We start from the raw sequence: 25,602 nt of genomic DNA, 5'->3' as shown, positions 1-25,602 counted from the left end.
GGTACTCGGGGTTGTTACTCCTTCATTAGTCCAAGGTTAACAGTGGTAGTACCACTGCAGAGGCAGTGGCAAAGAGGCTTTTGATTGCCCCTGGTGGTTCCACCTCGGAGAAACACACAGCTGCTGTTACTAGGAGTGTTCGGCCAATGGAGTGGGGCAGTTGCCCTGTTGGTGTGAGCTTGGGCTCTGCCTGTCAGGGAGCAGAGAGTCAAGGCGTCACTGAGAGAAGAGACTGATCTCCTCTCTATATGGTGATTGTGCTAAAAGCTTGGGTGTAGCCTCGGGCTCTTTGTTTCTTCCCAATACCAAGGGGCAGCAGGGATAGATCTGCTGTTGTAGCAGTGGCAGAGGGGCTGTTGTATGCCTCTGGGAGCTTCTGCTCAGAGAAATTCTGGGCTGCTACCAGTAGATATGCTCAGCGGTAGGGGGGGGGTGACTGTACTTTGGTCATGAGCTGGGGGCCCTGCTTGGTGAAGTGAAGAGTTGGGGGTGAAGGTTCCCAGAGAAGAGGGGGTAAACTTCTCTCCAGGGTGGCTGTGGTGTGCTGAATGTACCATCGTGGTTTCTAGGCCTTTTGTTCCTTCCCCAGCCCAAGGACTGCTAGGGTGGTAACACTGCAACCATGATTGCAGAGGGGTTGTGGCTCTGAGATTTCCTCCTTGGAGAAATTCTAGACTACTTCCCATTGAAGTGGTCAGGCAGGGGCAGGGTGGTTGTGCTGGAGTCCCAGATCAGGCAGTCCTGCCCAGTGAGAAGTGAGGACCGGGACCTGTGTGAACAGTCCAGCCACTTTTCCGTAAGGTTGGTGTTCTGTGCTGGGGATCTGCACCAGCCCCTGGACCCCACAGACTCTCCAGTGCTTAGAGATAACAATGGCAAGGGCTGTGAGACAGCAAAGATGGCAACATGCCCCTCCAACTGGGAACTGTCTCCCAAGTTGTTGCAGAGCTGATATTGGCTCGATAGCCCTGGTGAGGGGTGGTTGGAGTCTCAGACAGGGAGGACCCACCCAGTGAGGAGACACAGGATTAGGGAACCACATAACAAACAGTCTTGCCACTTTTCCATAGGGCTGCTGCAGTATCCTGGGAGCCTGCTTTTGTCTCTGGTCACCTCAGATTTTCCAGTACCTGAAAGTATCAACACGGAAGGCTATGAAACAGCAAAGATAATGGCCTCCCCTCCCTCTGGGAGCTCTGTCCCAAGGAGGTACAGACCTGTTGCTAGCCTGAACACACTGGCAGGAGGTGGGTGGACACCCTGGTTGGGAGAGCCTAGTCAAGAGGAATAGGATCTGGGACATGTAAGAAAGCAGTCTGGCTGCTCTTCTAGTAGGGCAGCTGTGCTTTGCTGGGGTCACATTAGCTCCTGGTCACTGTGAACTCTCTAAAGCCTGAAGGCAACAATGGCTAAGATTGCTTAAATAGCAAAGATGGCAGCCTACCTCTCCCATTGGGAGCTCTGTCTAAGCGAGGTTTGAAACTGCTGCCGGCTGGAAAACAGTGGCAGGGGCAGCTGGAGGCCCTGGTTGGGAGATTCTGCTCACTGAAGAGAAACGGGATTCAGGACCTATGTGGATAAGCAGTCTGACTGCTTTTCTGTAGGGCAGTTGTGCTACGTTGGAGGATGACTCCAGTCCCTAGTCATCGCAGACTCCTTGGAGTTCAAGGGCAACAATAGCTAAGGCAGTCAAACAGCAAAGATGGTGGCCATCTTTGGATGGAAAACACTGCTGAGCCAGTGGCTGGAGACCTGCTCAGCAGGACCCCCGAGGTAAGGAGAAGCAGGGTCAGGGACCCATGTTAAAAAGCAGTCTGGCCACTTTTCTGTAGGGCAGCTGCACAGAAGACAACAATGGTTAACTCTGTGAAACAGCAAAGATGGTGGACTGCCTCTCCCTCTGGGAGCTCCATCTCAGGGAGATGTAATGCTGCTACCAGTGGCTAGCTGGATCCCAAGCCAGTGGGTCTTATCCTGCAAGGTGCTATGGAAGCAGGGCCTGCATCTCATCACTGCTTGGTGTCCTGTATTCAGCCCCTTTCCTAGGGGTATCTGTGGGGCAGGGGTGTGTCTAACCTCTTGCTTTGCCAGAGTTGCAGCTGCTTTTTGCTGGGAAAAAAGAGCCCCAGATATCTAAGGCTCCCAGGGTTCTGTGTGTGCCTAAGCAGCTACTCTGCTGAGACTCCAAAGAGTTCTGCATGTCAGACTGAAGGCCCTGGTGGAGTATGTTCATGAGGGGATCTCCTGAGCCAAGGGTTGCAGAGATGCATGGGAAAAGTGCGGATCCCCAGGGTTGCTCACTAACTCACTGCTTCCCTGGGCTGCGGAGGTTCCCCTGGCTCTATTTTGCTCCCACATAGGTGGTCGTCTTGCCTTGAATTTCTCCATTCTCTTTGAGTTGAGTTGTTTCCTTGATGAGTCTCAATGCATGTACGTGGATGTTTCAATTGAAGATGCTGTATTTACCTGCCCTTACTGTATTTTCTTGCCCTTTCTATTTCTCTCCATGAGTGTGCACACCAGCTACTTCTAGCTGGCCATCTTGGCCAGCATTTTTATTTGATTCTTTTTTATGACTGAGTAGTATTCCATTGTGTGTGTGTGTATGCGTGAGTACACACACAATGGAATGCTGTATTGTCTTTATCCAATCATCTGTTGATGGACACTTAGGTTAATTCCATGTCTTTACTATTGTGAATAGTGCTGTGATAAGCATATAGATGTAAGTATCTTTTTAATATAATGATTTCTTTTATTTTGGGTAGATACCCAGTAGTGAGATTGCTGGATCAAATAGTAGTTTTTTTTTTTTAAGTTATTTGAGCAATATCTCTATTGTTTTTCATAGAGATTGCACTAATTTACATTCCCACCAACAGTGTATAAGTGTTCCTTTTTCTAGGCATACTCATTACATCTATTATTTTTTGACTTTTTAATAATAGCTGTCCTGACTAGTGTAAGATGATATCTCATTGTGGTTTTAATTTGCATTTCTCTGATGCTTCATGATGTTGAGCATTTTTTTCATGGTTCTTGGCCATTTGTATGTCTTCTTTTGAAAAATGTCTATTCATGTCCTTTGCCCACTTTTTGTTTGTTTATTTTTTTTTTAATTATTATACTTTAAGTTCTGGGATACATATGTAGAACATGCAGGTTTGTTACATAGGTATACACGTGCCATGGTGATTTGTTGCATTTATCAACCCATCATCTACATTAGGTATTTCTTCTAATGCTATCCCTCCCCTAGCCCCCCAGCCCCCAACAGACCCTGGTGTGTGATCTTCCCCTCGCTGTGTCCATGTGTTCTCATTGTTCAACTCCCACTTATGAGTGAGAACATGCCATGTTTGGTTTTCTGTTCTTGTGTTAGTTTGCTGAGAATGATGATTTCCGGCTTCATCTAAGTCCCTGTAAAAAACATGTACTCATCCTTTTTTATGACTACATAGTATTACATGGTGTGTATGTGCCACATTTTCTTTATCCAGTCTATCATTGATGGGCATTTAGGTTGGTTCCAAATCTTTGCTATTGTGAACAATGCTGTAATAAACATATGTGTGCCTGTGTCTTTATAGTAGAATGATTTATAATCCTTTGGATATATACCTAGTAATGGGATTGCTGGGTCAAATGGTATTTCTGGTTCTAGATCCTCGAGGAATCACCACACTGTCTCCTACAATGGTTGAACTAATTTACACTGCCACCAACAGTGTAAAAGCATTCCTGTTTCTCCACATCCTCTCTGGCATCTGTTGTTTCTTGACTTTTTAAATGATCACCGCTCTAACTGCTTTGCCCGCTTTTTAATGGGGCTATTTCTTTTTTGTTGTTCAGTTGTTTGAATTCCTTGTAGATTATGGATATTAGTCCCTTGTCAGATGAATAGTTTGCAAATATTTTCTTCCATTCTGCAGGTTGTCTGTTTATTCTGTTGATTATTTCTTTTATTGTGCATAAGCTTTTTAGTTAAGCCCCATTTGTCTATTTTTGTTTTTCTTGCATTTGCTTTTGAGGCCATAATTGTTGTGAATACTTTGCCTAGGTCAACGTCCAGAAGAGTTTTCCCCATGTTTTCTTCTAGTATTTTAATAGTTTCAGGACTTACATTTAAATTCTTAAACCATCTTGGGTTGATTTTTGTATAAGCTGAAAGGGGAGGGGCTCCAGTTTTATGCTTCTGCATATGGCAATCCGATTTCCCCAGCAACATTTATTGAAAAGAGCGCCCTTTACTCAATGTATGTTTTTGTCAACTTTGTCAAAGATCAGTCGGTTGTAATTATGTGGCTGTATTTTTGGGTTCTCTATTCTGTTCCATTTATCTATGCATCTATTTTTATACTGGTAGGATGCTGTTTTGGTTACTATAGCCTTGTAGTGTAAAGTCAGGTAATCTGATACCTCCAGCTTTGTTCTTTTTGCTCAGAAATGTTTTGGCTATGGGTTCTTTTTTGATTCCATATAAATTTTAGGATTGTATTTTTCTGTTAAAATTGCATTCATATTTTGATAGGAATTGCATTAAATCTGTAGATTGCTTTGGGTAGTATGGTCATTTTAATGATATTGATTCTTTTAACCCATGAGCATGGGATGTTTTTCCATTTGTTTGTGTCATCTACAATTTCCTTTACCAGTGTTTTGTAGTTTTCCTTGCAGAGAGCTTTTACTTTCCTGGTTAAATATATTTCTAGGTATTTTTTTGTTGTTGCTATTGTTAATGGAATTGATTTCTTGATTTGATTCTTAGCTTGATCATTATTGTCATACAGAAATGCCACTGATTTTTGTACATTGATTTTTTTTAAATCCTGAAACTTTATTGAACTCATTTATCAAATTTGGGAGTCTGTTGGAGGAGTCCCTGGGGTTTTCTAGCTGTAAGATCACATCATCAACAGAGATAATTTGAATTCCTTCTTTCCAATTTGGATGCCTTTTATTTCTTTCTGTTGCCTGATTGCTCTGTCTAAGACTTCCAGTACTATGTTGAATAGGAGTGGTGAAAGTGGGCATCCCTTCTTAGGGCGTTCCTGTTCTTAGGAAATGATTTCAACTTTAACCTGTACAGTATGATATTGGCTGTGGGTTTGTCATATATTGCTTTTATTATTTTAAGGTATGTTCCTTTAATGCCTAGTCTGTTGAGGGTTTTTATCATTAAGAGATGCTGAATTTTATCAAATGCTTTTTCTGCATCTATTGAGAGGATCATATCATTTTTGTTTTTAATTCTGTCTATGTAATGAATCACATTTGTTGATTTGCATATGTTGAACCATTCTTGCATTTCTGGGATTAATCTCACCTGATCATAGTTAATATCTTTTTGATGTGCTTTTGGATGTGGTTTGCTTGTATTTTGTTGAGGATTTTTGCATTTATGTTCATTGGTGATATTGGTCTGTAGTTTTCTTTTTTTGTCGTATCTTTGTCTGGCTTTGGTATTAGGATGATACCAGATTCATATAATGAGTTAGGACAGATTCCCTTCACCTCAGTTTTTTGAAAGAGTATCTGGAGGATTGGTACCAGTTCTTCTTTGTATGTTTTACAGAATTTTGTTGTGAATCTCTGTGGTCATTGGCTTTTATTTTCTTGGGAGATTTAAAAATTACCGATTCAGTCTCACTACTCGTTATTGGTCTGTTCAGTATTTCTATTTCTTCCTGAATCAATCTTGGTTGGTAGTATGTTTCCAGGAATTTATCCATTTCCTCTAGGTTTTCTAGTTTGTGAGCATATAGTTGCTCCTAGTAGTCTCTGATTATCTTTTGTATTTATGTGGTATCAGTTTTGGCACCTCCTTTTAAATTTCTGATTATGTTTACTTGGATCTTCTCTGTCTTTCTTGGTTAGTCTAGCTAATGGTTTATCAATTTTATCTTTTAAAGAACTAACTTTTTTTTTCATTAATCCTCAGTATTCTTTTGTTCTTAATTTTATTTAGTACTGCTCTGATTTTTGTTATTTCTTTTCTTCTGCTAGCTTCGAGTTTGGTTTGTTCTTTTTTTTCCTAGTTACTTGAGGTGCAATGTGAGGTGGTTATTTTGTTATCTTTCTTTTTTTTTTTTTTTTGATGTAGACATTTAACACTATAAACTTCCCTTTCAGTGCTGCTTTTTCTATATCTTAGAAGTTTTGGTATGTTATGTTTCCATTTTCATTTGTTTCAAAAAATTTTAAATTTCTATCTTAATTTTGTCATTGACCCAAAGATCATTCAGGAGTGTGTTTAATTTCCATATATTTGTATCATTTTGAGAGTTGTTCTTGGCATTGATTTCTAGTTTTATTACACTGTTGTCTGAGAAGATACTTGGTATAATTTCACTTTTTAAAAATTTATTAAAACTTGTTTTGTGGCTTAATATATTACCTGTCTTGGAGAATGTCCCCTGAACTGATGAGAAGAATGTCTATTCTGCCATTTTGGGGTAGAATGTTCTATAAATGTCTTTCAGGTTCATTTAGTCCAAAGTCCAATTTAAGCCCAGTTTTTCTTTGTTGGTTTTGTGTCTCAGTGATAGGTCTAGTGCTATAAGTGGGGTAGTGACATCCCCTGGTATTATTGTATTGCAGTCTATGGCTTTATTTAGGTCTAGCATTATTTGTTTTATGAATCTTAGGGCTCTAATGTTGGATGCATGTGTATTGTGATCATTATATCCTTTCGTTGAATTGATCCCTTTAGCATATTATGACTTCTGTCTTTTTTTTTTTTAATTGTTGTTGGCTTAATGTCTGTTTTATCTGATGTAAGTATATCTACTCCTTCTTGCTTTTGGTTTCCATTTGCATGGAATATGTTTTTCCACCCCTTTACCATCGATCTATAAGTGTCTTTTCCAGAAGGTGGGTTTCTTGTAAGTAGCATATAGTTGGTTCATGTTTTTTTATTCCTTCTGTTAATCTATATCTTTTAAGTGATTAATTTAATCCATTTATATTTAATGTTAACATTGATATGTGATTTTTCATTATTGTCATAATATTAATTGTTATCTAGTTGCTTTGTAGATTCTTTGTTTCTTTCCCCCACCACCCCCATCTGTGGTTTGGTGGAGTTCTATCATGCTGCCATTTATTTATTTCTCTTTCTCCTTTATGTGATTGTTTTATAAGACCTGTGAGTTTTATACTTCATGAATTTTTATGATGGTGAATAACAACCTTTTGTTTTCCATGTTTATAACTCCTTTGGACATTTCCTATAGGGCTGGCCAAGTACTGACAAATTCCCTCAGCATTTGCTTGTCTTGGAAAGAATTTATTTCCTTTTCATTTATGGAACTTATTCTGGTAGGACACAGAATTCATGATTGGTAGGTTTTTTAAAGCACTTTGAAAATGAAATCTCTTCTGGCTTGTAAAATTTCTGCTGAAATTTCCACTGTTAGTCTGACAAGGTTTTCTTTATAGGTGACTGGACGCTTTTCTCTTGCTGATTTTAGGATTTTTTTTTTCATGTTTACTTTAAACTATCTGATGACAACACATCATGATGAAGTCCTTCTTGCAGTGTATCTTCCTGGTGTTTACTGGGCCTCCTGTATCTAAATGTTTAATTCTCTTGCAAGACTAGGGAACTTTTTATGAATTATTTCCCTTAATCTGTTGTTAAAACTTTTTGCTTTTTATTCTCCCATACAAATCATTGGTATTCCCATGGACTCCATTGTATACCATGAATCTATATATTGGTATTCCATTGGAATACCAGTGATTTGTATGTTGGGAGACTTTACCTAGTCCCATACTTCTTGAAGACTTTGTTTATTGTTTTTTTATTCTTGCTTCTTTATTTTTGCTTGACTGGGTTAATTAAAAAAATCTGTCTTCAAGTATTGATGTTGTCTCTTCTGTGTATTCTAGTCTACTGTTGGAGGTTTCAACTGTATTTTGTTATTCCTTCAATATTTTTCAATTCCAGAAGTTCTATTTTTAAGATATTTATCTCCTTGGTAAATTTCTCATTCATATCCTGAACTGATTTTTTTTGTATTCGTTTTCAGATGTCTTCTGAATCTTACTGAAGTTCTTTAAAATCAATATTTTGATTCTTTATCTGACATTTCAAATATTTCATTTTGGTTAGAATCCATTACTAGAGAGTTAGTGTGATTTTTTGGGGGATGTGTGATAACACCCTACTTTTTCATACTTTTAATATTGTTATGCTGTTTCTTCTCATCTGAAGAAACAATCATTTCTTATATCTTATTTTTGCATTTACTTTTATTTGGATAGGACTTTTTTTTTTTTTTTTTAAGATCCGAAGTGATTTTACTTTTATTTCCTTCACTTTAAGCCAGTCTTGAAATTTCACTGTGATTTCTGGGGTCAGGGCAGCAGGAAGGTGGTGTTAAGAATCATCAGGACTGTGACTCAGTTGGCCCATGGAGGTGCAGGCAGGGTGGACCCTCACTGGGGCAACTAGAGGAGCACAGACTGCCTGCTGGCAGGTAAGTGATGTTCCAAGGGCATGAGAGCTGGTACACGATGTCCTCTGTGGCTTACAGCTTGTGCAGCTCAATCAAACCATCCCCTGTGGTGGTCAATGAGTTGGCAGTCAGCTTGGCTGCTTTGGAGTTGCCCTCAGCAGAGATGATGGCTGCCTTTTTCTGCTGCTCAGCCTTTTTCCACCACAAATCTGGCCCTCTCTGCTTTCTGCTGAGTCACCTGTTTGGCTTTCACCACTTCTGTGAACTCATTCTGGAAGCTCTGATATGCCAATGACATATTGTCCAGGATGAGCCCAAAGGTGGCTGCTCACTCCTTAAGGTCATTGCTCACCTGCCTGGAGACCAGTTGTCTCTGTGTGATTAGTTCTCCAGCATCAAAGTGAGCCAACACTGACTTGAGGATCTCTATAGTGATGGATGGCAGCACATGCTCATCATAGTCCTTTCCAGTGCTGGTATAGATGTGAGGAAGGTGGCTAGCAAAAGGTCAGAAGAAGATGTGGAGTGTGATGTTGACATTCTGTAAATCTTTGCTACCTGTGATGACTGGCACATTACATAGTTGAGATGGCAGTCAAAGGTAATTGGTTTCTACACTCATGGGATGAAAAAGTGATTCCTTTCCCTACCACAATGTTCTGTACTCCATGGAATTGGTCAAAGACAATAACTCTGCACCCAGCGTCCATATTATATAAGGCAGAGTTCGCCACATCTACTGCAACAGCTAACGGTGGGCCAAACTTGCTAATGAGCTCAAACACTGTGGCAGTCATGTTTCCTTGTGCTGGAGCTTCTCACACCTGCTTCCACTCTGACCTCCACAAGAATTCCCCAGCCACAGATGGAACTTTTTAATTTTTCTTTGAAGCTGTGACTATAAGGTATGTTGAGTAGGGCCATTTTGCTTTGCTTCTGAGTGTGTTCAGTGGCAAAGACTGGTTACAGATAACCTTAGTGTGGTAGGTTTCTCAAATGCCAGCTGTAGTAGTTGTGTACCAGTTGAGACCACAGGCTTATGGTCTCCTGAGAAGCTGGAGGCGTGGGGGCCAAAGAAGCTTCTCTCATTCTCAATTGCTGTGCAGTTGTGTCAGAAGATTTTGTATTTGGTTGTGCTACTTGACCCCCAGGCCAGTAGGTGGCACTTGCAGGTAAGAGACGGCTATGGTGGCAGCAATTGGGTTTATCTTGATCTTTGTTTACCAGGAGAAGTTTTCCAGTGTCCCAGGCATTGGACTGGGCTGTGGGATGCTCAGTGGTTGGGATTCTAGGCTCAGCCTCAGTGGGAGTTGTGGGGGTGAAGCTGTTGGAGCTGGACTAGCCTAGCCTGCCCTCAGGCTTCCTAATTGTGGGTGCAAGTGTCTGCTCTGATGAGCCCAGGGGGCAGTTGCCAAATGCCTGGAGATGTTCCCAGGTAAGGAGTGAAAAACAGCCACTGCATGAAGTTCCTTGCATGGGAAGGGAGGGGTGGCACTAGCTCCCAGACTAGGTGAGTGGGTGTGGTACTCACTTATCTCTCACTCCTCAGATCCAGCTGTGCTCAATCCCTCGTTTTGACCAAAAGAGCAAGGTTGGGCACTCAGTAAAGTTGCATGCAGATTGCCTTTAGATTGCAAAGCTGTTCATGTCTGAAAATTTCACCACCTGTGCAAAACCACAGCTCTCCAGAAAATTTCCTCCTTCTCTGATCCCATGAAGAGGCAGAGCCCAGTTCCAGTGCCCATAATTGCAGCACACTCCAAACTTGCTCCTCAGTTCTGGCTATGGGAGCTCCTCCCTCACTCCAGACCCAGGACTCCAATCTCCAGTCCAAGACTCTCTAATGCTCACGGCAGGCACTGTTGCTAAGTAGCCCTATCCCACCAAGTTTGGGATGAGCCAGGATTGAGAATACTATCCTCCAACTGGGTCCCAGATTTGAGAAAATGCCTAGGACATTTCTCAGTGTCTTTTCTTCTCACAGTATCCAAGCCTTTCCCCCAGTTAGCTCCAGGGCTTGGGAGGGACAAGGTGCTTTTGGTACAGTTCCCCAGTGGAAAGGTAGAATGTAGACTGATATGCTTTGGGTCCGTGTGCCCCACCAAGTCTCATGTCGAATTCTAGTCCCCAGTGTTGGAGGTGGGGCCTGGGGGGATGTGGTTGGATCATGGGAGTGTATTTCTCATGAGTGGTTTAGCGTTATCCTTTCAGCACTGTTCTTGTGATAGTGAGTGAGTTCTCATAAGATCTAGTTGTTTAAAAGCATGCAGCATCTCCCCTCTTACTCTGTCTTGCTCCTGCTCCTGCCATGTGAGACACTTTGCTCACCTTTTGATTTTTGCCATGATTGGAAGCTTCCTGAGGCCTCCCCTGAAGCAGAACCTGCTATACTTCCTGTATAGCCTGCAGAACCATGAACCAATTAAACCTCTTTTCTTTATAAATCACCCAGTCCTACATCTTTTTTACAGCAATGAGAGAACGGACTAACTCATAGAAAGACACCATCTCGGCTTCTCATGTACTGGGGCTTCACTCTCATTTCTCAGCCAGATGTTGCTGTGCAGACTGCCTGCCTACCTTTTTTTCCCTGAGATCTGAAGTGTCCTTTGCTTTTCTGTCGAATTCTCAGGTTCCTTCTTGAATAAAAGATCACAGTGTGAATCTCAAAACACTGTTTTGCTTCTTCCAAGTAGGTGAAGGATGCTAGAAAAGCATCTAATCTTCCATCATGGAAGAGAAAAGCAGAATAGTTTTTTAAATGTTTATTTTACTTGGGTTTTATTGAACTTCTAGGATTTGTGGCTTTATAGTCATCAAATTTGGAAATATTTTAGCCACATTTTTTCAAATATTTTTTTGTCCCCACTTTAATTCTCACCTTTTATTCTGGACTCCAATTACATGTATTTTATTCTGCTTGATATTATTCCACTAAGGCTTTTTAAAAAACTTTTTTCCCTGTGCTATTCATTTTAAGTAGTCTCTGAATTAGGTATTTGTTGCTGCTCAAAAAATTATTCTAAAACTTAATAGGTTAAACCAGTGATAAATATACATCAAATGATTTCTGTGGATCATGAATTTGGGTGTGACTTAGCTAATGGTTCTGGCTTGGAGTGTCCCTCATCAAGTTGCAGTCAAGATATTGTCTCAGGATTGCAGTTATTTGAAGACTTAATAAGGGCCGAAGATCTACTTCCAAGATGGCTCACTTACATTGTTGACAAGTTGGTTCTGATTGTTGGCAGGAGGTCTCTGTCCTTTGCCATTTGGACTGCTCCATAGTTGCTGTCATTTGAGTGTTTTTGTGACCTGATAGCTGACTTTCCTCATAGCAAGTGATTCAACTGAGCAAGATGAAAGAGGAAATGTCTTTTATGACAGCTTTAGGGCGTAACTTCAATTTTGCTCCAGTCTGAAGATCACACAGATATATCAAATCCAGGTATTACACATTGGGTGGGTATTACACAATGACAGAAGTACTAGGAATTGAAGATCATTGATACCATCTTGGAAGTTGGCTACCATGGTTTCTATTGTTCTGTCTTTAAGTGTACTGATATTTTCTTCTGAACTATCCACTCTGTTTTTCAGTTCATTCAGTGACTTTTTTTTTCATTTTGGATACTGTATTTTTCATCTCTAGAAGTTCCATTTGGGTCTTTTATTATACTTTTTATTTCTCTTTTCCTCATGTTCATGTTTTCATTTAGATTCTTAAGCTTATTAAAAATGTTTGTAAAAACTCTCTTAAGGTTCTTGTCCCTGAATTTCATTATTTCTGCCATTTTGAGCCTGTTTCTATTTATTGATTTTCCTTCTGGTATGGGTCACATTTTTCACTTCTTTGCATGCCTAGTTATTTCTTATTGGATGCTAGACATTGTTAATTTTACATTTTAATAAATGAGTTATATTTTGTTGTATTTTTTAAAGGAATACTGAACTTCGTTCTGGCAGACATTCATGTTACTTGATTCGCTCAATCCTTTTGAAAGTTGCTTTTTATCTTTGTTCAGGAAGGTTCAGAGCAGCCTTAACTCTAGAGTTAATTTATCCTCACTTTTAAAGCATGACTTTTCTGAGGACTCTACCTAATTATGTATTATAGTACCTCTCCACTCTGGCTTATGGAAGCACAAACTATTTTTAGATATAAGTAAGCTCTAGGAATTGTTCAGTCTCCTGATTTTCAGTGATCTTTCCTTGGCTTCATAGTTTCAACCCGATCATATACAAATTGGTCATCAGTCAAAGACTCAGTGAAAACCCCTTTCAGATCTCCAGATTTTCTTTCTAGGCAGCTCCCTCCTCTTCATTTCTCTGTCCTAAAAATTCTAGGCATTTCAGCCTCCCTGAACTTCTATATGTGTCTTCACAATTCCTCAAGAATATCATCTCTGTTTGGTTGCCCCTCTCTGTGCTGTAGCCTAGAAACTGCCTTCAGGTATCTAGGACAATCATAGGGGTTAACTTATTGGTTTCCTTTCTTTCAGTATCAGCCTTGTGGTTCCTATTATCAAAAGTCTATGAATAATTGTTTCATATATTTTGCCCTGTTTTCTAACTGTTTTTAGTAGAAGAGAAATTCTTATACCAGTTTATCCTTGATGGGTGAGAGCAGAAATATGTGGGGCTTTGGGGAGAAGCTGAATAGTCTGGGCACTGACAAATGAGAACAGTTGTTGGTAGTGCTGGAGTAGAAACTGGGAGGCCTCCTCTTGTGCCAGGCAGGGAAGAGCTTTTCCCTACTCCTGACTTCCTTGAAATCAAAATGTCTTTACCTAAACACATTTTGGTCCTCTCCTTATTCTTTTACTTACTTTACCTGTGGGGAGGTTCACCAAACCTGGTTCATGTTTTGGGCTAGAATAGCTGGCTTAGTCTTGTTCTCCTGCCTTATTTTGGGAGTAAGCCCAGGGGGTGATATGCTGGTATAAGAATGAGGCATGTAACTCAGTCCCTGGGATTCAGGGTGCTCACTGAGTTTGGAGTTCCTGTGGAACATCTAATTGGAGATGAAGACAACTCCTACAAGATAGGGAGTTGGATACATGGGTCTGGGGCTCAACTGGACTGCTATTTTATAGCTGTGTGAAGAAGATGACTGGTAAGAAGGGATTTCTTGAGGGCAGTGTCTGGAATGAGGTGGAAATATCATAGATTTGTTGAACAAATGAATTAATGAGTCCATGAATAGCCATTGTTCCCAATAGAAGATAATTTTAAACACTAGGAAAACTCATACATATGTAATGAGACACGTTAACTACATTATGGATTTATTATTCTGTGACTACCACTGATTAATTTGCTAACTAAATTTTTGATTGATTTTTGCATATAATAATACTGTGAACTTCTTTAGAAACAAAAGGTGTGCTAAAAAAGATAAGAAAAGTTAAAAATTTTTGGGTGAGATTAACAGCATATTGTTCATTAGTTGCTGAGAAGTGGCTACACCTATTATTGTGAGTACGGTTAATACTGCTCACATTATTCAGCCAGAGAAATAATATCTAATTACCAGGGGTTATATAAAGTAACATAAGTAGAAAGAAAGATATTATACTAAGGGACAAAGAAACTAGTTTTGACATACGGGTAAGGAAAATTAGATACCAATCTGACTTTTTAACACTACAAATTTTATTACAGAAGACATTAGCAATTTCTATTAACATTTATAGATGACCTTAATTTAAAAAAATGTTTTGAAATAGAAAAGAACTTGCATACATTCATGTAAATCTGGTATACAAGGGGCTTTAATCTGTTACCAAAAGAGAGAAGCAAATTGACATAATTTTTATACATATTAAATCAATTTTGTCTTCTCACTTGAGAGCTTTAAAATAATAAAATGATCAATATGCAAATAGGGTGAACTCTATTTGCTACCAATTATCTGTATTAAGGAAAAAAGCATTGAAAGGAATTAAGTAAACAAACAGGTTTTGTTTCATGTTGCAGGCCATTTTAATATGATTCTTACTGATAACTCAGACTTAAGATGACTAAACCGATTTTTTTAAAAGTGTCTATATTGACCAGGATTTTAGAATTGTATGGATATAGAGAATAGTAGGAGCTAGAAAAGTACCCAATCTTTGGGGTAAAGGATAATGTCAGTAAATCTGATTCATATTTTAATGCCACTTCTTTGTTTGGCTAACTAAAGAGTGTGAGTGTTTGCTTTTCTTTGAAAATGAGTTAAAATTTTAATGCAACGAAAACAATGTCAAGAAACTTGGATGTTAGCCTGACTGTGCCTGTAACTATCTATAGAACATCAGAGCATTAAGTAACCTCTCCATGGATGCAAAATGTCAGAATAGGATCTATGTTTCCATTTATTTATGTAATCAGTATTTACTGAGTACCTAATATATAGCAGAGGCTGGTTTGAATTCTGAAGATATGGTGATGAGCAAGACAAATAAAGCTTCCATTTAAATTGCTTACAGTCTAGTTGGAAAGGGAGAGACAGAGAATAAGTATATAAACAAATATAGTATCAGAAAACGCTGAGTGCAATGAAGAAAATATGAGATAACAGGATAAAAAGTGACAGTGGCAGTAGGCTGCATTAGACTTGGTGGTCAAGGAAGGATTTTCTAAAGAAGTAATTTTTAAGCTGAGATGATAAGGAGAAAGCCATTCAAAGACTTGTCGAAAGGTTGCTCCATAATAAACAAATAGCAAATGTAAAAGCACTGTTCCAAGAACAAGTTTGGAATGCTCGAAGAGACATAATAAATAAAAGGTGGAGGGAGGTGGGTATGACATGAAGTTAGACAAATAGGCACAGATCATTTCCACTTACCATATTTTTTATCAGTTTTATTGAGGTATAATTGACATACAATAAATTGCGTATATTAGTTTCCTAGGACTGCCATAACACAGTACCATAAACTGAGTGGTTTAAAACAACAGAGATTTATTTTCTCACAGCTCTAGAGGCCAGAAGTCCAAGATCAAGTTGTCTGCAGGGCCATGTTCCCTCTGAAGCTGCTGAGCTAGGATGTATTCCAGGCCTCTATTGTAGTTTCTGGTAGTCCTTGGTTTGAGGCAACATAATTTCATTCTTCACATGGCATTCTCCTTATTCATGTGTCTGCGTCCAAATTTCCTCTTTTTGTAAGGGGATATATCCAATCATATTGGCTAGTGGCCTACTTTACTCCAGTGTTATTTCATATTAATTAATTTCATTTGTAATGAACTTATTTCCAAATAAGGTCACATTCTGATATACTACAGGTTAGAACTTCAACATTTGAAATTTGGGGGTACATAATTCAACCCCTAACCCTGCATATATTTTGGTAGGTTTTAACGTATGTGTATCCTGTAAAACCATCATCACAATCAAGATAATGAACATATTTTTCACTTCCTAAATGTTTCCTCTGCCCCTTGGAAATCCTCTTTCTTCCCCTTCCTTGTCTTTCCTCATCCCCAGGCAATCATTAATCTGCTTTCTGTCTTACATTAATTTGTATTTTCTGGTATTTTATATAAACAGAATTATATGGCATGTACTCTGTTTTGGTCTATGTTAATAATGTTAAGATTATAACATAATTATTGATATTAATGTCACTGCTATGTCGGTAGTTTATTCCTATTTATTGCTGGCAAATATTCTATTGCATATGTATGACATATTTGTTTATCACCTGTGGAGGGACATTCAGTTTGTTTCCAGTTTGGGACTATTAAAAATAAAGATGCTATAAATGTTTGTGTACAAGTTCATGGATGGATATATCCTATTATTTCTCTTAGATAAATACTTAGGAGTGGAATGGTTAGGTCATATTGTAGGTGTATGTTTAACTTTTTGAGAGACTTATGAACTGACAAACTTGTACCATTTTATGTTTCCATCAAACATTGTATGCAAATTTCAGTTGCTCCACATCCTTGCTAACCCTTGGTATTTCCAATTTTTAAATTTTAGGCAGCCCAAGAAGTGTGTAGTGCTACGTCATTGAGGTCTTAATTTGCTTATCTCTGAGATTAATGATGAAAATTTTTCATCTGTTTAGTTCCCATCTATATAATTCTGTGAAATGTCTATTCAAACATTTGCTTATTTAAAAAATTGGATAATTTTTTCTTACAATTGAGTATAGCAAGTTCTTCATATATTCTGTATACAAGTTCTTCATCTTATGTATAATTCGCAAGTTTCTTTTCTTTCAGTTTGTGATATGTCTTTGTTGTTTTAACAATGCCTTTTGAAGAGAGAAATTCTTAATTCTGACAGAGTCCAATTTATTGTTTTTGAAAATGGATCATGCTGTTGGTGTTATATCTAAGAAAGTTTTGCCTAATCCAAATTTTGCCTAACAGACGTTTTATTCCGTGCTTTCTTCTAGAAGTTTTAGAATTTTAGTTTTTATATTTCATGTTAACATTTGTATATAATGCAAGCTATGTATTGAAGTTATTTATTTATTTTAAAAAAGTATTTATTTTTATATATGGATAACGAATTGTTCTAGCACCATTTGTTGAAAATACTATTTATTCTCTACATAATTTGATTTTCACCTTTCTTGAAAGTCATTTGACCACATGTGTGCAGGTTTACTACTGGACCATATTTTGTTCCAATGATCTGTCTTACCACCACTTTCTTAATTACCATAGTTTTACAATCTTGAAATCAGCGATTCAATAAGATTTTCTACATAGATGGTCATGTTATATGTGAATAAAATTTTACTCCTTCCTTTCCCATCTGAATGTCTTTTTTCCTTTGGCTTATTGCATTAACATTGCACATACAGTACAGTGTTTAATAGAAGATGCAAAAGCAGACATTTTTGCCTTTTTCCTGATGTTAGAGGAAAAGTATTTTGTCTTTCAATATTAAGTATGATATTAATCATAAATTTTTGCTGATGCCTTTTATTAAGTTAGGAAGTTTTCTTCTATTCCAAGTTTCCTGAAAATTTTTTCAGGAATGTATGTTGGATTTTGTCAAATGCTTTTGTGTATGTGGTTGTGTGTGTTTCCATTGACATCATTGTAAGCCTTTCATTTTTTAGTCTGTTAGTGTGGTGAATTTTCTTAATTGAATGCAAACTAAACTTGCATTCCTGAAATAAATTCCACTTTGACCATGATGTATTATTCTTTTTATGTATTGTTTATTTTGTTTTGCTAAATTTTGTGAAGAATTTTTGTATCTATGTTCATTTCATGAGGGTTATTAGTTTCTGGTTTTCGTTTTTGATAATGTCTTTCTTGTGAACTCTGTCTGCCTTGGGGATCCATGGACTCCCAGGTCTATCTCTTCAATTTGGTGATGCTTCTGGCCTCTGCCTTGGTAACCTTTCCTGCCCTATGGCTCAGAAACTTTCTCCAGGCAGTTTCTTCCTGTTTGTTTCCTATGTCTCTCAGATCACGTACTTTTGTTTCCTGATGTCCAATATGTATAGAGACATTATTTTATATATTTTGTACTGTTTTGTAATTATTTTGGGTGAGAAAGTAAACCGGAATCAGAAGCACAAATTCAATATGCCTGGATTCTTTTAACAGTATGAGATCATATACATTAAGGCCTCTTTAGCAAGAAAATCACTACCCAAATGCATGATATTTATTATAGTTCTTCTAGTAACAGGCCAAGTGTTTTTATAGTTGCCCATTACATATGTACACACACACATACATATATATATCTCCCAGGGATAGGTATATAAATCCACTAGAAAATGAGCTCCTGAATCAATGCTTTATATACAAAGGAGGCACTCATTCCATTAGAAACACATATCTAATATTCTTCCATTTATCATACTCTTGTGTTAGCATCTTGTCTGAAATTAGATTGGCACCCTCATTTCCAGTTTCCCTGTTTTCAAAATTATCTTATTACATAGTAGCTCACATTCCCAAGACTTTGGAGCCCCTGGCATGGCCATTTCTCGGTATATATCTGTTAAAGGAAATATGGCCTGAGGATACCTCTGTGTTGTGAGTTCCTACATAATGAACTGCAACCTAACTTAGTATGTAAACTAACTGAAAGCCTAACTTAGGAATATACTTTGGTAACAAACAGCTGAGTTTCAGCTCATCACAGCAGCTGAGCTTCAATCAATTATAGGCAGCCAGCTGATCAGACTTTGTCCAAGTAAGGCAAGTGCTGATCCATAATGAAATCAAGCTGTTTCAGTATCTTATTTCTACTTTCTGTTCATAAATGCTGTCTGCCCACATTGAGGAGCAGAGTTCTGTGAATCTCTTCTGATTCTGAGGGCTGCCTGATTCAACAATCGTTCTTTGCTCAATTAAACTGACAAAAACAAGCAATGGGGAAAGGATTCCCTATTCAATAAATGGTGCTGAGATAACTGGCTAGCCATATGCAGAAGATTGAAACTGGATCCCTTCCCTACACTGTATAGAAAAATCAACTCAACATGGATTAAAGCCTTAAATGTAAAACCTAAAACTAAAAACTCTGGAGGATAACCTCGGAAATACCATTCCAGATGTAGGACCGGGCAAAGATTTCATGACAAAGATGACAAATGCAACTTCAACAAAAACAAAAATTGACCTTTTTTTTTTTAACTAAAGAGCTTTAACTAAAGAGCTTCTGCATTATGGCCCAGAAACTTTCTCCAGTCTGTTTCTCCCTGTCTGCTTCCCATCTCTCTAGGATCGTGTACTTTTGTTACCTGGTATAACAGCAAAAGAAACTATCAACAGAATAAACACACAACCTATAGAATGGGAGAAAATATTTGCAAACTATGCATCTGACAAAGGTCTAATACCCAGAATCCATAAGAAGCTTAAACAAATGTATAAGCAAAAACTGAAGAACCCTGTTAAAAAGTGGGCAAAAGACATAAACAGACACTTTTCAAAAGAAGATATGTACATGGCCAACAAGCATATGAAAAAATGCTCAACACCAAAAATTGTTACAGAAGTGATATTACCTTTTCATAGAAACTAAAGCGGTCAAGCATGCCAATGTCATACAGCAAGCAAATGGCAGGGCCAAAATTTTATCTCAGGTCAGCTTGACATCCTGTCAGATGTGGCCATGTTCCTCAGACAGTCATTCTTTCACACGTGTAAATTTTACTTAATATCTTAAAATCTCCCCCAAAATATTTTGAACTACACATTTTGTTCTAAACAAAATTTTTAGATGAGGAATAATTTTATATATCTTTACATGAACATTTAGGTAAAACTTGAAGCACTCAAGCCCCAAATAAATTTTTATTCCCAAGACTTACTTAGATGATGTTAGAGTGTTTTTTGAATTTGGCTTTTCCCATTCTGTATCTATCTTTTATTAATATTAATAAATAAATATTAATAAAGAATAAATTTAAAAGGTAATTTATTTTGAAACAGGAGAGAGGAAAATGCATGCTTCAATAATGTCAGCTTCCAGGGAAAGATATTGTGAGCTTGTTTGTCTAAATACATTTTATTTGGAGTTCAATATGAATTTTCAATAGATGCTTTTCAGATAAAAAAGCAGTAAATCAAATGCAATTATATAAACAGGAAGATCAGAGGGGATTATCCTGAAGGGTATAAAATGAACCAAGAGCTTTTAGTTTGGGTCATCACAGCATCTGCTCACCAATGCAAAGTAAGGTAGGTGTCTATAGTAAGAAGGCTCTGTGAAATGAAATGTTCTTAAGCTATTTTTTTTCATTTTCACCATTTTACCATTTTTTAGAAAGTGGAAAATGCTGAAAGATAATTTGCTTCAATAGGCTCTAATATTTTAAATTATTGCTCCAAATTGTTTAGCAGTAGATGAAGGTGAGTGAACTACATACATAAGGCTAAGGAAAAAATTCATTGACTTAAAGAAAGAGAAGCAACTGGTTAGTTCCCTAATGAAGGATATTTGATATTCATGGCTTTCTTCTGTTTTCATTTTGATTTAAATATTGTTGTCAGTTTAATGATCTGTGTATTAAATCCTCTCAATTCCTGTACTAATGGTCATCTTTTATGAAAATATGCTTCTGGAAATGTTAGAGCAAATTCATTTTTGAGTACCTGCAGGGGTAATGTGCTCTGTATTATAAGTTCTTTTTAGTTATTTAACAGTTAAACCACCTTTGATAGTGTTCAACACACACACACCTGCTGTATAGCACATTTTGCTTTCTAGAAAAATATGCTGCTTTAATGAAGTTCCAGGATTATTCATAGGATGGGCAATTAGTTCTTTTCATAGTAAGGGATTTGGAGTGTAAAAATTAATGAAGGAAATTGGCAGAGCAGAGAGGAAAGTGTTTATTAAGAATGAAGCATTGGGAGCAAAAATAAGAGGAAAAAAGAGAGGAAAGGGGCAAAGGAAAGAACATATCTTGGAATAAGAAAATATGTTGAAAGTAGGGACATATATGGTCATGCATCTGAAGAAGGCATCTCATTATTTAGGCCCTGCCTGAAACCATGCCTTCTATGTTTAGGTACCCAACAAATTATTTATGATGATTTCAGATGATTAAGTGGCAAAGATGAGAACCCAGATGACGATGAAGAAGAAATTGTGGCGTATCACAGAGGAAGGGATTAACTAACGCTGATTTGTACAGTGCTATATAGCTATATGATCTTTCTTATATAGAGTGCCAAGCGTTTCACGTGTATTGTTTTATTCTTTTTATGACTTTAGGAACGGACATATGGAAAAATGAAGGCACAAAGACATTAAATTACTCAGTTGCACACAACTGCAATTAAATCCTGAAGTAGAATTTAGATCACTAACTCTTAATCAATCAATCAGATCTGACACTAATTTATCATATAGAATTACAGACTATTTGTGCTGCGAAGATTTTCATGATCATCTTCTGGTTCTAAGCCTTCCTTTTATAGATGAGAAAGTTGAGGCCCAGAAAGATTCTGTGGGTGAAGTTTTACTATTTGCAATAAAGAAGTAAAGGAAAAGGCACAGTTCTTGCTTTCTTTATGCCCATGAAGTTGTACAGCTACTGTGGCTGGTAATTCAGCACTTTCATTTTCTACTTTTGTTACTTTAGAGTTCTACATTTATAGGAGAAACTTAAAAAAATATAGAGTATCCATAGTAAGTATGACAATTTTCATCCTACCAAACCAAAACAAATTTTCATCCTACATTTTAAAAAGGGTTGGGTGTACTTGTCACTTTCTGTTTTGCAGATGGGGAAATAACTCCCAAACAGATTATACATTTTAGTCAAGTTCTCATAGATTTATGGAAGAATTCTGTTTCTTAATTTTTAGACCAATATTTTCATCACCAGGTCACCACATCGATTTTATACAGAATCATAGAGCTAAAAGGTAAAATATGTGAAGTTAATTGTTTCCTACAGAAAAAACTCAGTAGCTGGCTGTCTAAACAAGCCAGAACGATAATGACCATGATGGGTAGGCATTTTACATAATTTAGCAGTTAGTAACGTTAAGCTCCTACAGAGGATCCTCAAGGTCTGTATCTCTAAAATACTGGGACCAACTCTGAACCATAGAGGGAGCTGACATTTGAGAAGCGCTTGAGGAAGCCAGGTTCCATGAGTAAGGAATTTGTATGCTTTTTGCTCCTTAACTCAAATACCAAAAAAAAAACCCTCCATAGAATGTTTGGATATGCAACATTTCATTTAAAAGAATTTGTGAGAAAAATCCCTGTTATTTTAACCTTTAAAAGTTAAGTCTTCCTAAAATGGGTTACTTTCTTGTGTAATAAGAAGTATAGTAAACATAAATCTTTGATAATTGTAGGTCTTAAAGTCATAATCTGGACTTTTTCAGAGCACTAGAACAATCTGTATTATTATTATTTGTGTTCATATTAGCTCCTCCACTGGACAGTCACCCCTTTAGGTAAAGGACCGTATCTTTTCCATTTGTGTCTGTCAGTGCCTGGTTCAGATGCTCAATATGTGTTTATCTAATTTATCTGCAATTCTCATTCTAGGAATAGAAGGTTGATTGAAATGGCCACTAATCTCTGGAATCTGACATTTAAAATAAATCCCTGGTAACCTGTGTATTGTAGTTTTCATGGTTTCTCATAAAAAAAAAATCCTGGTTAACTGAGGCTGAACCTATGAGGTTTCAGTTAACATAGATTTTAGTGTATATAGCTTAAAGATGCTGTTTAGGTATAACTGACAGATTTGGGGAAATCTTGGTACTTCTGATTATTGAACAAAATATTTTGTAAATTATAATTTATTTAATAGAACAAGCAAACAAGTTTATGTTCATAGACAACAATAATACTCCATTAAGGTGTATATTTTCTTTACTGACAATGATACTTGAGAATGAAAAAAATCCAGACACATCTAGCTAGCTGTACAATATTTGTAAGATTAAAAAAAAACTTCTTAAATCTTCAAGGTGATCAACTTACATCCAAAAGTCTGAAATTTAATTACCCTTCCTCAGTAGTAGAACTAAAATAATTATGTCATAACATTATCCAGAGGTATAATGATATCAATATCATTGATATATTTATATGATATATTGGATATATCATATCAATGTCATATTGATATGATATATCCAATATATCATATAAATATAACTATATCCAATCAATACATATTGATAATATCCAATTGATATTGAACAAGTTCTTCATCACGCAAGCTCTATTGAGATGCATGTTCTGTTTCTGCCTGAGGCACTGTGGATCCTCTATTTTCTTCCATGCATCCAAAAATTATGTAATATTCCTGGCTAACCCATAATGGAGCTGTCATCCTTGATTGTATTCTTCTAATTGTGTCAATCTTTTTTTTTCTTTTTTGCCTGTTAATCTTTTTGAGAGCAAATTACATACCTCTTTCTGTGTAAAATAATCTTTTATTTGTTCCAACTGTACATATTTCAAACTTAAAGGGATATCCTAAGGGTTTGGAAGTGGGATCAGGGGGTTCCTAGATTTCTGAGTTAGCCCCTTAACACCAGTAGTAATTTTAGCTGACCTTTTTTGGACTTTATCTTTCTGGCATCTTCCTTGACCAAATGGTAGAATTATAAGCATGATTATATGCATTGGGATGGTATTGAGGTTTGGTTATACTTTTTCTTGGCTTATTTGCCCTTTCTGATTTTAACCAACAGGTTCTTTAATTTTGTCTTTGATTTAGCATGACGGCTGTCTTTCTGATGTCCGTGCTTTTTGGCCTTGCATGTGGACAAGCGATGTCTTTTTGTATTCCAACTGAGTATACAATGCACATCGAAAGGAGAGAGTGTGCTTATTGCCTAACCATCAACACCACCATCTGTGCTGGATATTGTATGACACGGGTATGTAGTTCATGTTACTTCTTTTGGCTGTAAATTATATAAGGCTTTAAGAAGTCCGTTCCTATACAGAAAGGAAATGAAATAAATCACAGCCTTGTTTCCCAAATCTAATGGTTATTGACTCCTTAGAAGCAGAGTACACAGGTTACAATATTATGTGAATCTACTCAGCACAATGGATGCAGATAATTTTATAACAGTTTTATGTCCCAGATTTACTTAAATCTTATCTTGTTCCCATGATCAATGATAAAAGAGAGGAGGGTGTCACTTTTATCTCTGTAGAATTCAGCTTGGTTAAGTTGGTATTGGAGAATGGGGCTAAAGAATTCTTTCCCAGTTGTATTTGTGATGAAGGAATATAAGTGAATTTATTTTTATGTTTCTATTTCTATATGTTTCCTAAAGTCCTGTCACATTATGTTCTCTTTTCTGTTCTTTCCTCAGGATATCAATGGCAAACTGTTTCTTCCCAAATATGCTCTGTCCCAGGATGTTTGCACATATAGAGACTTCATCTACAGGACTGTAGAAATACCAGGATGCCCACTCCATGTTGCTCCCTATTTTTCCTATCCTGTTGCTTTAAGCTGTAAGTGTGGCAAGTGCAATACTGACTATAGCGACTGTATACATGAGGCCATCAAGACAAACTACTGTACCAAACCTCAGAAGTCTTATCTGGTAGGATTTTCTGTCTAATAGTGATATAATTTGCAATTTGGTTAAATGTGCTTGCCTGAAATAAAGCTAACAAAAATATTATGTTTCACAATATCTTATGTTCATTTTGAGAATTATTTAATCCATACCCATACCTACACAGGCGTTAGAGAGCTTAAGTGGTTTTAGAAGAAAAGTTGAATGAATGGGCCTTTTGGGCTCAGTCGAAGGATGGTTTTCACGTGAAAGAGCAGAGTGGATGTAAAATGGAGAACAGGGATATGATATGCCAAAAAACTTGCCTTGAGCAGTCTCTCCTAACAGAGGGCCAGGAGGTTTCTGTGATATAGAAAGTGAATGTGGGATGACTACAGAGTTATGAAGAGTAATGTGATCAAAAGCTGAAGGAACACATGGTGTCAGAACTTCAGAAGGCTAGAAGCAGGGCTGGCATGGAGGTGGGGAGTAAGGAGCATGTGGAATCTACAATGTAGTGCTTTATTCCTGGTCATTCAAATGCACTGGATAAATTTTTTTTTTTTTTTTTTGGAGTAGGGGAGATGGGGAGATGGAATCTTGCTCTGTTGCCCAGGCTGGAGTGCAGTGGTGCAATCTCGGCTCACTGCAAGCTCCGCCTCCTGGGTTCACGCCATTCTCCTGCCTCAGCCTCCCGAGTAGCTGGGACTATAGGTGCCCACAACCATGCTCGGCTAAGTTTTTTGTATTTTTAGTAGAGATGGTGTTTCACCATGTTGGCCAGGATGGTCTCGATCTCCTGACCTCATGATCCACCCGCCTTGGCCTCCCAAAGTGCTGGGATTACAGGCCTGAGCCACTGCGCCCGGCCTATTTTCTTTAATTAATTACTCTGGTGCACCAACTGACCTATAAAAGTTATACCCCAAAAAGTCAGTTTACAAAGCCTAGAAAAGAGGCCACGATCACTTTACATGTGAAAGTATAAATCCTTCGTAGTCCTTCAAGTAATAGGAGATGCTTTTCAGCATTTATACCAAAAGCAACTGGGGCTGTTTTGACTTTTAATGTAATGAAAAACTAGTATGACTGTAAAAGGTTTTAGGAATGGGGGAGAGTGCAAAGGGATTTGAGAGAGTGGAATTATCCTAAATTTTAATCT

The 25,602-nt window shown here is 37.5% G+C and overlaps 1 protein-coding gene and 1 pseudogene across 1 annotated transcript; one reads left to right on the top strand and one right to left on the bottom strand.

Annotated features, from left to right (window-relative positions):
- Positions 1 to 8,455: 8,455 nt before the first annotated feature.
- Positions 8,456 to 9,084, bottom strand: LOC102135988 (prohibitin 1 pseudogene; annotated as a pseudogene).
- A 10,999-nt stretch (positions 9,085 to 20,083) lies between these two features.
- Positions 20,084 to 24,578, top strand: TSHB (thyroid stimulating hormone subunit beta). The gene is made up of 3 exons (XM_005542231.3): positions 20,084 to 20,120; positions 23,639 to 23,801; positions 24,249 to 24,578. Exons 2-3 carry the CDS (start codon positions 23,640 to 23,642, stop codon positions 24,501 to 24,503), a joined length of 417 nt encoding a protein of 138 aa, XP_005542288.2. The 5' UTR covers positions 20,084 to 20,120; position 23,639; the 3' UTR covers positions 24,504 to 24,578.
- Positions 24,579 to 25,602: the final 1,024 nt, after the last annotated feature.

Source organism: Macaca fascicularis, chromosome 1 (assembly GCF_037993035.2).
Source record: "Macaca fascicularis isolate 582-1 chromosome 1, T2T-MFA8v1.1".
NCBI classification, from domain to species: Eukaryota; Metazoa; Chordata; class Mammalia; order Primates; family Cercopithecidae; genus Macaca; species Macaca fascicularis.
This window is presented reverse-complemented; position numbering and strand designations above follow the sequence as displayed.

Bases quoted from the DNA above. Each gene is read 5' to 3' on its own strand.
- TSHB (XM_005542231.3), top strand. From the start codon at position 23,640: ATGACGGCTGTCTTTCTGATGTCCGTGCTTTTTGGCCTTGCATGTGGA. The intron at 23,802-24,248 runs GTATGTAGTTCA...TTCTTTCCTCAG, and splicing joins CTGGATATTGTATGACACGG to GATATCAATGGCAAACTGTT.